This window comes from Pipistrellus kuhlii, unplaced genomic scaffold (genome assembly GCF_014108245.1).
Source record: "Pipistrellus kuhlii isolate mPipKuh1 unplaced genomic scaffold, mPipKuh1.p scaffold_m20_p_12, whole genome shotgun sequence".
In the NCBI taxonomy this organism is placed as follows: domain Eukaryota; kingdom Metazoa; phylum Chordata; class Mammalia; order Chiroptera; family Vespertilionidae; genus Pipistrellus; species Pipistrellus kuhlii.
The window spans coordinates 32,143,138-32,157,738 of NW_023425427.1; the positions used below are offsets into that span (position 1 = coordinate 32,143,138).

The 14,601-nt window shown below is 43.7% G+C and overlaps 1 protein-coding gene across 5 annotated transcripts in view; it reads left to right on the forward strand.

Annotated features, from left to right (window-relative positions):
- Positions 1 to 14,601, forward strand: part of DMRT1 (doublesex and mab-3 related transcription factor 1) — a 95,845-nt gene that overhangs the window by 12,512 nt on the left and 68,732 nt on the right. For 2 of the 5 annotated variants that reach the window (XM_036433904.1, XM_036433906.1), the window contains exon 3: positions 12,964 to 12,986. The exons of 1 other annotated variant lie outside the window; for it this stretch is intronic. In XM_036433904.1, the coding sequence (XP_036289797.1) occupies positions 12,964 to 12,986 (23 nt within the window). Of the gene's footprint in view, positions 1 to 5,478; positions 5,493 to 6,535; positions 6,547 to 12,963; positions 12,987 to 14,601 lie in introns of all 5 variants that reach the window. 2 more of the 5 variants (XM_036433908.1, XM_036433909.1) reach the window with 2 other exon arrangements.

Genomic DNA, 14,601 nt, shown 5'->3' on the forward strand with positions numbered 1-14,601 from the left:
GCAACAGTTGGAGGCTTGAATGAAAGAAAACACTTATCATTAATGGTACTGATCATTTTGATAGTCTTGTTTTAAATAGTGTCTCAGTTTTATTTATTTGAAGGGCAGTCTTTGCTTACATGTCAAATATAGAAATTAGTTGTATTGATATTCTCTGTAAACAGTATTTCTGTAAAGCAGTTATAACAATGAAGAACACAGAAAGTAACCTACTGATGTATCTTTGATAAGAAAGGAAATTTAGAAAACAAGAGTGTTACAAAAAAGGTAAATACAGGGTTTAAAGTCAAAAATTACGTTTTGTAATCAGCATATGTAAGAGACATGAAAATGTTTGATTGGTTTACATTTACATCTCTTATGAAAATATAATCCTAAGGGCAGGAATTGCATTTTATTCATGTGCATAGTATAGTACATGGCTTTATAGTACTGTAGATGCTGAATGGATGAATAACATTGGTTAAATTTGAAGTTGTGCTTTAAAATACTAGAATAGTAATCGTGAACCAACCTGAGATATCAAGAGTTAGTCATTGATCTTCAATGTACATTTTTGTTTTATAATGTTTTTAAATGGCTAAACATTAAAACATAATTTAATAGTTTAAGGTATTAATTCATATGTTCTATAATTCATCTCTTTGAAGTGTACAGCTCCTTGTTTTTTAGTAAATTCACAGAGTTTCACAGCCATCACCATAATCTAATTTGTGGACCATTTTTGTCTCCTAAAAGAGACTGTGCCCTCTAATAGTCATTCTTCACACCCGCTCCATGTATATATATTTCTTCAGTTAATGGACATTTGGGTTGCTATACTTTTTGCCTATTCTGAGTAATAATTCTATAACATTGGCTTTTGTTGGAATATATGTTTCATTCTCTTGGGTCTCTGCTAAGTAGTGGAATCACGGAGTCCTATGTTAACACTATGATTTTAACTTTGAGGAACTTCCAGAATGTGTCCCAAAGAGGCTGCACTATTTTGCATTTCCACCAGCAGTGTATGAGGATTTCAGCAAACTCTAATTTATTTATTTTTTAATTAAAGGATAAGATGCCTTCATTCTGGCAAACACCACGGATAGAAAACCCTTTGAGAGTCTCTTGGATGACCAGAAGTTTAGATCATGGAGGATTCGATAGGTTTGCATTTTATTACTAGGAATAGGTTAATACTCAGTATTTAAAATATTTGTATCTTTTACCTCATTATCACATGTAGTTTGTAAAAGGAGCAGTGCGGGAGGAAGTGAACATTGGAGGACCTCACAGTGGGCTCTCTTTGTCATGTTGTTGGCCAATAGAAATGCTGGTTTGTTTCTGAAGAGGAAAAGCCAACTTTTCAGACCTTGGGTGACAAGCATTTCCTTAGAATGAGGAAGAGGGAATTCTTTTGCCCTAGGAACTTGGGTTTCTATCTGTAGAAGACTACCATCACTTTTGTGGGAAGTAAAAGAGAAAACCTGAGAGGTGGTTAAAATGGAAGCTGTCCTTCATGTTATCAATGGGAAAATGGTAGTTTCAAAGATTGTCTTAGAATTTACGGCCAACAGGCGGTTGTGGCATTGGGGAACTTTTAAAGATGGCGACACTAGGTATTGTCATAGTATGATACAGCCTTGCATTTGCTGCTGTAGGAAGCTTGGGATATCCAAAAGCTCATCTGTGTCATTATTTTCACTTGCCTGTTCCACAGTATTCCCCTGGACTCTTTGAACCATGGATTCCTGGTTATCTGCTGGCCCAGTGATCCTGCCCATTGACCACCCTCTCAGCCATTTCCTACTCTTTGAATCTTGTAGACACCTTTCTGACCCATATGTTGTTTTGCTAGCTCAGCTTTCTTCAAAGCTTCTTGGCCTTTGAAATCACCTGTAGACTCACATGAGATATCCCTTTTATCTCTGTCAGCATCCTTTCTCTTTCCTCTCTTTCTTCTTTTCCCAGCCTCTAAATTTTGGCTTTATTGCTGACTTCTCTCTTTGTTTTATATGCTGGTCTAATCTGTATTTCTGAAATAATGAGGACTCTGAAGTTTCTCAAAAGCCTGAGGTTTACAGGGAAGGGTGCACGGGGAATGTCAGCTAACACCTTATGCAGGATTCTGTAAATTCTATACCTCTGCCAGATGATCTGGGCTCTGAGCCTGGTAGTGCTTCGTGTTGCTCCAGGAAGCAAAGGAAATGGATAGGTGTGCCTGTGGTCCTCTCATGGTTCCAGCTGCTGTCTCACTGCTTCTTGACGTGTCAGGATTCCTTTTGCCATTGTCACAGGCAGCCGTGTGAGTGCAGATCTGCATTTCTGTCTCAGCGTGAAGGTGTCTTACTTTCCAACTTATATACAAAAAAAAATCAATGTAACAACCTTTTTTGACTCCCCTAAGCAAATTCACATAAATAGTGATCCCTCTTGCTGAAGCAGATTTACATTTCAAACCCAATTTATTCTCATCTCTGTCTGTTGGTGGAATTCATAATCCCTCATCAGGTTTTAGTGTGCAACAACATTAATGTGCTTTTCAGGGAAAAAAAAAGCATAATAAACACTTAAAATAAACTATGAATGCCTGGCTTGTCAAAAGAAAATAGTAATTCAGTATTATAATGAGGGCAAATTTTTCAGATTTTTATTGGCAGTAAGTGTTTTTACTTTAGCCATATACTATGAGTTCTGTTCATTGTGTACTAACAGAAACTTTCAGTATTGATTTCAGCATTTACAAAACTACTCCCTATTTTTGTTTTACTCCTTAACTGTGGTCCTGCGGTTTAGGGGTTTATCTAAAATATAGAATACGCATTAACTCGGGGAAGCAGATTGGATCTACCAAATTCCAATAACTATTTGGTGAACTAAGCCTTATAGGCAATTTTTATTCCCCTCTCCCTTCTTCCTTTCCTTCCTTCTATTTTTCTGTTGTATTTTTCACTCATACAACAACTATTTATTGTGTGACTGCATTGGGTCAGACCCTTTTCTAGGCATGGGATATACAGCAGTGCATAATACACCTGTCTCTCATGGGTCTCTTATATATCCAATGGGGAGACTGTTGATAAATAGTCTTACACCAATAAATAAGCGAGATATTTTTAGAAAGTGACAAGTGCTATGAAGAAAGAATAAGTGATAAGATGGAAGTGCTTGAAGGAATAGTGGCTGTTTGATAGTGTGGTCAGGGGAAGAGGGCCTGGCCTGGAGCAGGGACTTGCTCTAAGGAGACGAACTTGGACCTAGTCTTGAGTCCTAATGGTTAAGGTCTGGGGAAAGAGTCTTTTAGGCGGAAGGTGCAGCAAGGTGAGAACTCCCTGAGGCCAGGAATCTGGAGTGGTGAGAGCAAGGGTGATGTTACTGGGGCTGTGTCTCCCAAGGCTTTTAGGCCAGGGAAAGAGTTGGGATTTCATTGAGTGCAATGGGAAGTCGGTGGAGCATCGAAGCAGTGACAGACATGATGATTTACTTTTTTACAAAGCTCTCTTGCTGCTGTGTGGAGCGTAGTTTGAAGGAATGCAAGTGAAGGCTGTGCAGTTGCCCAGGCAAAGGGGAGAGCAACTTGGGACTGTAGTGTGGGTAGTGGAGATGGAAAGAAATAGTGGGGCAGGGGTTCAGTTTTGGAGGCAAATTTACATGTAATTTGGTAGATATTGTCAATGACACTCTATCCAAATAGAGATTGCCACAGCACTGCCAACACTAGGTAATCATTGAGGCTTTATCAGTCTGAAAGGTGGAGAGTTGTATGTTGGCATGGTTATTAGAATAATGGCTCCCCAGAGATGACTGCACCTCAGTCCAGTGACCTGTGAAGGTGTTAATCTTACATGGCAAAAGGGAATTTGCAAATGTGATGGTGTCAAGGATCCTGAGATTGGAAATTATCTTCTATTTTCCAGTGGGTTCATTTTAATGGAATGAATCCTTAGAAATAGGAACTTTTAAGCCACTAAATTTGTGGTAGTTTGTTATTAGCAACTAGAGGCCCAGTGCACGAATTCATGCATGGGTGGGGTCCCTCTGTCTGGCCAGCAATTGGGGCCAATCAGGGCTGTGTGACCCAGTTCCAATGGGGGCTGTCTGCAGGGGGTGGGGATGGGTCAGAGACCACAGGAGGTTGCCTGGCCACAAGAGGTTGGCTGTGGGAGCGCATTGAACATCAGGGAGCAGTTCCTGCATTGAGCATTTGCCCCTGGTGGTCAGCGCACGTCATAGCGACCAGTCATTTGGTCATTTGGTTGTAACAGTCACTTAGGCTTTTATATGTATAGATAGAACACAAATATATTTAAAACTATAGAGGCCTGTTGCACAATATTCATGCAAGAATAGGCCTTCCTTCCCCTGGCTTCATTCCCAGCTGCCTGGAGCCAGCAAGTCCCTGCTCCAGACCTGCCTGTAAGCTGGCAAGTCCTCGCTTCTGACTGGAGCACTGCTCCTGTAGCTCCCTCTGCCACCCTCTCTCCCCCTCATAGCAAACCTTCCGGCCACTCCACACCTGTATATGCAAATTAGCCCTCCATCTTTGTTGGGTTAATTTGCATACTCACTCTGATTGTCTGTGGGCACAGCGGAGGTATGGTCAACTTACATGCTTGTCTATTATTAGGTAAGATAGATTTTTTTCCTTTGTTAGTGAATTTGAACTTTTTTTAATTTATATATTGTATTTTTTTTTTCTGTGAACCATTCGTGTATGTCTTCAGCACATTTCTTTATGAATTTCCCCCATATTTAGGGGGTCTTTATTATTATAGAAGTTGGCCCTTTATGATATGAGTATTTCAAACCATGAGACTAGCTGGGACAGACTGCAAAGTTGAGAAGAGCCTAAGGACTGAGCTCTGGTCACTGCACATTTTGGAGTCATGCAGCAGAGCAGGAGTCTTGATTCTTTCAGTTCCTGGTTAGTGGATCATTAGCCAGGCCAAGTGGAAAGGGCCATACTAGAATGTAGTAGCACAGCTAAGCCTGATGTCTTCATATTCTTCCAACTTCTGCTCTTCATTTCAGTTTAACCATGGGCAGATCTCAGGTTAAGCTAACAGCCCCAGTGATTGAACCATTTCACAAGCACATCCAGTGTTGTGACCTAGAAGTTTCTCTGTTACCATCTATGTTATAAAAAGCAGTGACCGGAATGCCAGAACACTGGGATGACTAAATGACCAGTCACTAGGAGGTTCATTGATGGGTCCTGAGGTGGCGGTGGGAGGGGCTCTGGGTCTTGCGTAATTTTATATGCTGGGCCTCTAGTCGATATATGTAAAAGGCTGTGACTGTCCAGTGGATATGACACACACTGACCACCAAGGGGCAGATGCTCAATGAGCTACTGAGCGACAGCAACTTTGCCCTCTCGCACTCTAAGACCCCTCAGAGGATGTCAGAGAGCCAGTTTTGATCCCATCCCCCAGACCGGGCCGAAGGACTCCACCTGCCAGAGGGACCCCACTTACTCCACAGATGCCCTTTGAGTCAAGGCGCCCCAGGTGGGGCCAGCCAGGGAGGGACTGCGGGACGTTGGCTCTAGGATGTGTCTGGTTCATCTTGCCCAGTCCCACCCCGTTGGCCACCTTCTAATTTATTTCCTTTTAATGTGCAAGGATCTGTTCACCAGGCAACTAGTTTGGTATACAATTAACTGTGACAGCATACTGTCTAAAGAGGTGGTATACTGTCTAGGCAACCCAGCACTGACTGCTGCTGGGCTGCTGACCTAGCACTGACTGCCAAAGGGGCTGCACATCAGGTCCAGAGAGATGCCTGGAGAGAGAGGCAGGGTCTGATCCGAAGCCTCCATGGCAGCTATTGATCAGCCACTGCCTCTCTCTTTCTCTCTGGGCTTCACCAGCAGCCACACCTCTGTTTCTCTCCAGGCCTCCACAGGGGCTGCTGATCAGCCCCACCTCTCTAATCAGGCCTGGAGGTAGGCCGGAGATGCTGACTGGCATAGAAATCTACAAATCAGACCCAAATCTGGGTCAACTGTGAGGAGCCAATGGCTGCCTAAGAGGCAGAGCTTTTGACACTGACTGGCATAGAAACTGGCCAATCAGAACCAAATTGGCCAGCAGGCGAGGGCAATTGGGGGTGAGATCAGGCCTGCAGGGGAGAGCAGTTAGGATGAGGTCAGGCCAGTAGGGGAGAGCATTTGGGGGCGAGATCAGACTGGCAAGGGAGGGCCCTTGGGATCGATCAGGCAGGGACAATTAGGGGCAAACAGGCAGGCAAGCAGATGGGTAGGGGCAATCAAGCAGGCAGGCTGAGACAGTTAGAGGCAATCAGGGAGGCAGGTGAGCAGTTAGGAGCCAGCAGTCCCAGATTGTGATAGGGATGTCCCCCAAGTGGTCCCCGATTGGAGAGGGTGCAGGCTGGGCTAAGGGATCCCCCTCTCCGTGCATAAGTTTCGTGCACTGGGCCACTGGTTTTAAATTTAACTGCTCTCTTTGACTGAAGTGGAACACGTTTGGGTCATGCTTCCCCCAGGATGAGCTGTTGTTACCACATGGCAGTGCCAGGTTGCCCCTGAGAGAATGGTAAGTGGTGGTAGAAGCTTGACTGAAGTTCTTAAGGCGTGAAGACAACTGGAAAAAGAGCTTTTTGTTATCTTGATAACTTTGTACCTGGGGAGGAAGCTCCATGTCATTGAAAAAAAAAACCAGTTCTGGAGTCCAAAGACCCACCCCAGTTACTCACTGCCTCTCTGATTTTGAGCAGTTAACTTAATTTCTTTGTCTATTTCTTCAGAGAACAAATGAATAATGTCTGTTCAGTTTATCTGGCAGAATTGTGCTCAACTAAGATATTTATGTAATTCCTGTAAGCCATGATGAAGTAGAGAAACATGCCATAGAATTCATGTTCCAGATTCTAATATGAGGACATGATCCTGGACATGATTTGCCTGGTAACCATAAACTATTTTTGGTGCGCATTTTTGTTGTTGTTGTTGTTGCAAAAATTAAGCTACACGGAGAAACATCTCAAGAATTATCTCTCTCTCTGGGAGAGGATGATGTAACTTATCCCATTTCCCTCCACTCCAGCTGCCAGGAATCTCAGAGATATATCTTAATGCTCAGATCGGGTAAATGTATTGGCCCTCACATTGAAATAATTAGAGTAAGCTTCCCTCTTCTAGTCTTGGTCTTACTTTTATTTTTCTATTTTACTAATTTCACCAATACAGGCGTCCTCAAGTTATGTCGGACTCGATGTACGTTGTTTCGTGGTTACGTTGCCATCTCCCATTTACATTGTTTATATAATATATATAAAGTTCCGTCATTTTAACGTATGTACATAGGTGCTTTATGTTTATTATTATTATTATTATTTATTTACCGTAAGTAAAAGTCAGGAATTGTTATCTTTCTTTAATTTTTTTTTTTTTTTTTTTTTTTTTTTTTTTTTTTTACTGTTTCACTTAATTACTGCTGTGTATGGGATCCATGTGAGTGGCGTAGGTGCTTATGTAGGTGGGTTCCGACTTATGGCAAGAATCGGGTAGGAACGGATCTCCGACGTAACCCGAGGGCTGCCTGTCTATGTTTTTAGTGTTAGCCATGATCACACAAATACTCAAGGCGCTGAGATGAGGTAGTTGCTTCCAGTAAAACAGGTAAAGCATCATAAGGATTTGCTGCCCCTCACAGTTTGGGAGGCGCGCATTTGGGAGGCCTTGGGACATGTAAGTCAGGTTAAGAAATAGAGGGTGTCAGCACAGAACTTTGGGCAGGGGACAACCCTTTGACATCACCACCTCCCAGAAGAACTGTGAGAGACCTGAACCAGGTGAGTCCACCTGTAGCCCACTATGGGATGGGGTCCAGTTGTTGATAAGCATAGTCTTTTTAAGGGTTTAGTGTGAGCAATTTTCAGTTTTAAAAATACCCTCCAAACCTGTGTGCTTTGAAAATTAATGACAGGTTTTTCATTAGGGGGCAAAGCAAAGCATAAAGGGAGTCTTAAGGACGCTATTCGAATACACTCACATCAAATGCAGTGGATGGGGAAGGAAGGAACAAAGCAGTAGCAACCCAGGCCATGCACAGCTCCTCATTAGCGAGTGTGAGCCACATCTGAGACTGTCCGTGGCATCCCGACCTGGAGCCCTGGCCATCCCGCGAGCTGAGGGTGGCGTTCATTTTCCTTATCACTGTCAGCCTCAATTATATCTGAGAGATGGAATTATGAGTTACAGGAGAAAAGGAGTAAGGGGCACATCAAAGAATTTCCTCGTGGCTTTTGAATAAGGGGCCTCTTTGGTTTGGGGTTGTTAGCTTTGGGTGTGCTGTTTCCATGCTGAAGCACCTGGGTTTGTTTTCTCCAAAAGATGTAGATAAACTAGAGAGAATCCAGGGGAAGGGCAACAAAAATGATGTATGGCTCAGAGAGAAGGAGAATAACAGTCTATAAATATTTGAAAGGTAATATAAAAGGGAGAGAGGTTATTTACAGCATCGGAAAGGAGTTTGACAGGGAACAAAAGCTTGCATCTAGGATCGGGAAAATTGGGTAGAACTGAAAACACAAAGCTTAATAAGGGCGATGAAACAATGAAATGTAATTTCCACATTAGTTTGTGTTGCCAAGGTCAGAATGGCAGGAATAAGGGATGTTTTTCACACCGAGGATTCATGTGTGATTGTGAATAACGTTTTCCTAATTCTGGTGATAGTAATAATTACAATTCTGCTAGCTCTCATATACTGAGGGTCTGCCTTATGCCAGGTGTTGTTTTAGTTGTTTCGTTATTTATATTCTTATTTAATCTTTTACAGCAATTCTGTAAAATAGGAACTATTTTTCCATTTGTAGGGAAATTGGGGTTTAATAATATGCTCAAGATTGCAGATGTATTAAGTGGTGGGATTGGGATTCAAACCCAGGCCTGTGATTCAAAGCCCATTCTCATTCCCTGCATTGGGCTCTGTCTCCTAATCATGATAGTACTAATTTGGGACCCAGTAGGTAGTCAGGTTACTAAATCAGGTGAACAGTTTGTATCCAGTTATAGAAGTAAATGAAATAGTTGATGTCCAGAGCTCTCTTTTCTCTTTATCTCCTTTTCTTTTTTAAAAATATTTTTATTGATTTCATAGAGGAAGGGAGAGAGAGAGAAACATCAATGATGAGAGAGAATCATTGATTGGCTGCCTCCTGCATACTGGGGATGGAGCCTGCAACCCCGGAGCATGTGCCCTGACCAGAAGTTGAACCTTGACCTCCTGATTCATTGGTGGTCAACCACTGAGCCACACCAGCTGGGCTCTCTCCTTTTTTTGAGATATATTTTTCTCTAGTATCAGTGAGTGCTATGTTATTATCATGTCACATTTTCTCATTCTGTAAATTCAGTTGTACCATAAGCCTTTAGCCTCCTTTTAGTTATAGAGTGGTCTGTATAACCTCATGTAGGAAAGACATGTTTAGTGAGTCGGGCATTATTCTTGATCATATATGGTTGTAATGAGGACCTGTGGCAGTATGTTCAGTATATTGATAACACAAAAAAATTGAAAACACACTGAATTAACTACTCACAGTAAAGGTGAAGAGCTGGGTTGTCTGCGTTTTTTGTCATTGTAAGAAGGCTCCAGTCCTGGAATCAGGTTTAATCCTGATTCCAGCTCCTACTGTATTCCTTCGTGTGCAGGGCACCTCTCTAAGCCACAGCAGGCTCCTCTTCTGGGGAGCATAGTTCCTGCTCTCTCAACCTCATGGAGTGATTGTGGATAGCATCTGAAAGAATATGTGTAAATTGCAGCGTATTCCATAAATGAAAAGTGATGTGAAATTAAAAGTTAGCAACATTTGTATTAGCAGCTTAAAAAAATTAATCTCACCTGAGGGTATGTTTTATTGATTTTAGAGAAAGGAAGGGAGAGAGAGAAACATCGATTGGTTGCCTCTCATACATGCCCCAAATGGGGACTGAACCCACAACCTAGGTATGTGCCCTGACTGAAAAATGGAACCCGCAAAGACACTTCAACCAACTGAGCCACCCGGCCAGGGCAGCAGTTCATTTTTTAGTTTAGCTCCTTTTGGGTAAAATTTAGGATAGTTAGGAATGGTTAAGACTTTTGAGAAAGTCGGCGTTATTCAAAGGGGTCAGAGTCCGATGTTTATTGGGGGTAAAACATAAAGTGCCAGGTGAGTGTCAGGGACACTGTTCCACAACTGTTGCTTCTTCCCTTTGCCCGTGGTGGCATGTAATGAAGGCCACGCCGAACTTCCTAGCCAGAGGTTGAGGGCATAGAAACCCAAAATGTGGCTCAAGCACTGTCATTTCTCACTGATGCATTTCACCTTGCCAATCCTATCTGTTGTTCTATTACATAGGAAGTCCCTTCCCTCTGGAACTGTGTGCTTTTTTAAAATAAAGAGCTCTTTGATTTCTGTCCCCATGCTGCTCTCCTAGCAGTGGTGTCTAGTGAATTTCTCTCTAAAGTCGTCCCTAGATTACTTTCACTGTACACTGTAATGGTTTTCTCCTGGTCGTATTTCTCCCAAGGTCTCCTATCTCGGTTACTTGTAAGGCTACTCCTCCCCTCTCTTGTTCTCTTTGATCCTTTATAATTGGCTTAAAACTCTCCATATTTAATCTGCAGTGACTTTGTTTCTCCTCCCTATTTTTGCTTTTTCAGTGCCAGCGGATTTAATAATCTGTTGCTTATTATTTTCTTCGTTTTTTCTTAAGGTGGCATATTTTCTGCCGCACCGTTTGTCTTTTCTCCTTGTCTACACATTTGTCTTAGCTGCACTGTCTGTATTTGGGCTTGGGATAAATAAAGTGGTATGCATTCTGTGCAGTTGTGGGTTTCCGAGTTTCACATTCAGCTGAACTTGAAGGCAATGCCATGATAAAGTGACCCTTTTTACCTTGGAGATAGATGGTTGAGCACTCAGTTGGTATTGAGTGAGTGAATGAATGAATGAATGAATGGGTTGAGTTTTTGAGCATTTTTTCCCCTCACAAGTTGACCTTTTTTTTGGCAAGTGACTGCTCAACCTATGTGAAAGAAGAGCCGCTACCTTCCCTGGGGTTGGCTTTCTGGTGAGTCCATCCGGGGACAGCACCCATCCTCATCTTTCCCCTAAGCTCAGCTCTTCAGCTCTGAAGCCCTTAGACACAGCAATGCAGCCTCGTCAGCCTTCCTGCTGCTCTTCTGGTCTGTGTCTAGTCTCTAGCACAGGGATGAGAGGGAACACCCAGGTGAGTCCTGAGGCTCTGCCTATGTTCTCATTTTCTTTCCTGGGAAGAAAAACCCCACTTAGATTTAAAACTTGGAGCTTGTAGGAGTAAGTGCTTTTTGTTGTTGTTCAGATAATGACCCTCTCTCTCAAAGCAGGTGTCCTACTCCATACCTGGAGCAGCTGAGTAGCTGCCACCTTTGTCCTTCTAATTTGCATATTCCCTCCTGATTGGTTGGTGGGTGTAGTGGAGTGATGGTCAGTTTGCATGTTTTTTTTTTATTAGTGTAGACTAGAGGCCTGCTGCACAAAATTTGTGCACGGGGAGCTCTCCCTCAGCCTGGCCTGCACCCTCTCCAATCTGGGATCCCTCTCACAATCCAGAACCACTGTCTCTTAAGTGCTAACCTGCCTGCCTGTCTAATGCCCCTAACTGCTCTCCTGCCTGCCTGATGCCCCTAACTGCACCCCTGATGGCCCTAACTGCTCTCCCCTCCTGGCCTGATTTCCCTAACTGCCCATTTTCTCTCCCTTCCTCTCAGCCTTCAGACCCCAGCACAGGAGTACTGAGAGCTCTCCACTGAGGCCCCACCCCCATCCTTACACTCCCCTCTGGGCTGGGCAGTGCCATGGGCCTGTGTTTGCCTCCGCCAGAGGGGGGGGGCTGCCTCCGACCTGGCGCCCCCCTCCAGGCCGGGTGGCACAGCATGCCTGTGTGTGCCTCCACTGGGGGGTCTGCCCCTGGTGGCAGCCTCATGTCCCAATGGTGCAATTTCCCACCCCCATCCCTGCCCACTAGTTCCTGTGTGCCCACAGTGTGTTTGACAGTCGTGACTAGGACACTGTTAGGACTAATTAGCATATTATCTCTTTATGTATATAGATTAGAGACCTGGTGCACATATTTGTGCACCTGTGGGGTCCCTTGGCCTGGCCTGTGCTCTCTTGCAATCCAGGTCCCCTGAGGGGATGTCGGAGAGCCACTTTTGGCCTGATCCCTATGGCCCAATCCAGACAGGAGGGAGCCCTATTCTGTGTGTTGAGTGTTTGCCCCCCTGGTGGTCAGAGTGTATCACAGTGATCAGTTGACCTTATATATCTTCTATAATAATAAAAGCATAATCTAATTAGACTGGACTTCCTTCTGGATGATGTTCTGGCTGAAGCCAGGGCTCTGAGGGAAGCCCGGGTCCCAGGTGCCAGAGGGAAGCTGGTGCTGGCAGCCAAGGGAAGGAAGGCCTACTCTTGCATGAATTTCGTGCTTCGGACCTGTAGTGTATAGATATGTGTGTGTCTATATACGCATAGCTTAAGTTGGCAGAGCCTTCAGGGACATACAGCTGTTCTGTGGTTCCCCTTACCTGACTTTGGTAAAAATTATTATTAAAAGAATGAACAAGGTTTTACTTTTAGAATCGACTCCTTTTCATTTCAGAGGAACTTTATTCAGAAGGAAGGAGCGGTAGAAGGGACTTGACGATGGCACATGAAGGTAGTGGACACAAGAGATTATGGTGGGACAGGCTCAGACGCAGGGGCCATTAGTGGCCACACAGACACTAGGTCAGTGGTTGGCAAACTGCAGCTCTCGAGCCACATGCGGCTCTTTGGCCCCTTGCGTGTGGCTCTTCCACAAAATACCACAGCCTGGGTGAGTATTTTGAAGAAGTGGCGTTAGAAGAAGTTTAAGTTTAAAAATTTGGCTCTCAAAAGAAATTTCAATCGTTGTACTGTTGATATTTGGCTCTGTTGACTAATGAGTTTGCCCACCACTGCACTAGGTGGTTTCACACTCTTTCAGACTTTCTTGTGAACCTTATGATAGCTTTGAGGTACAGCTCACAACTCATACCTAAGTGGTGCAGCGGAAGGAGGCCATGGTGAGGAAGACACAGAGATGCCGGTCAATAGCTGAGCATCTCAGCACCCATGAGTACAGCCAGCATTCCCCATCCCTTTTCTCTTTCCCTGTGTTGATGAAAAAGTGAGATAAATGGCAAGTGACACTTCAATTCTAGAATTAATATTTTAAATGTACGTGGCATCCCCAAATCTCATTTTAACCACTGATTTGAACATAGTAGTTCCCCTCGTGGGAGCATCTATATTGAGTTTGAGATTTAATATTTTACCTTTTCCCTATTCCCTTCCCTATCTCCACCTTTTCCTAGTAGCCATCTTTAAAAAGCATGATATAATTAAAGAACCAAATCAAAGAAAAGGGAGTGTAAAGGGCTCCAGATAATTCCTAGTATGGATTATCAGCTCCCACATAATGGAGAGTTGATTATACTTTATTTTTCCCATTATTAGAGGGGAGGTAAAACTCCACAGAGGTAGGGAAGGTGCACCTGGAAGAGATCTGAAATGCTCCTGACTGGAGAAAAGTGTGCCTATAAAACACGACGTTGGCTTTGGAATATACCATTAAAAGCACGAAATATCAGAAAAGCTTCCTTCACAAATTTGGTTAGACAGAGCAGTTAGCTGTAACAGTGCAACCCTGGAGGTCATAGACCAAGCTAAGAAATAATTATGCATGGTAATGGGCAATTACAGATAATGGCCTTCTGGGGGTGGCAGAAAGTACACAGCCCCACAGCCTAGCCTGGAATGAACATTGAATAGCACATTAACTTTATAGCGAGCTAAAAGTTCAGCCCTGAAACAGCAGCAGTCCCCCAAATAAATAAAATCCCCGGCTTGCTTAAGGGAAGCACCATAGCTGTGCTTCTCAAAAGCAGAATTGAATAGAAGAGGAGGTGGGGCTGGGGGAGATGGAGTTTGGGGAAGAGAAGGAATGGTCAGCTCTTCTCCACTTGGCTGTGTTTGTCTCACTAAGTGGAGATGGTTCCGGGCGAGGCAGGTACACAGTGAAGAGGTTGTTTACTTTCCTGGCGCCAGGTTTGTGTTTGACGTTTAAAATAGCCCTGTCATGATTGTCTTGTGGGAGAAACAGATTGTTCCCGCATTTCCTGATTATGACTTTAGGGAGTGATATCACACTGACTGCACTCAAGGCTACTGTCTGACCTCAGAGAAGGCCAGGACTGGATAATTCTGCTCCTTCCCAAGTTCATTCGCACGGGGAAGTCACACCAGCTGCAGCCCCGGCCTCCTGCATACCCTGAAGATGAACATTGGGAGCCAGGATAACTTTACAGAGTTATTTGGTGGCTCTCTTGCTTGATGGCAGAGAATGTTTTCAGTGTATTGTGACCGTGATAATAACAATAGTTAGCTTTTATTGAGCACTTACCGTGTTTCAGAGCCTTTCCTGCTCTCTCTAGTGTTAAGTAGCAGCATTTCCCTCATGCACATGTAGATCCTGAGGCACAGAAGAATTAAGTAACCGTTTCCAAGGTCATGGGGCAGTAGATTTCAGAGCTGATCAGGCAG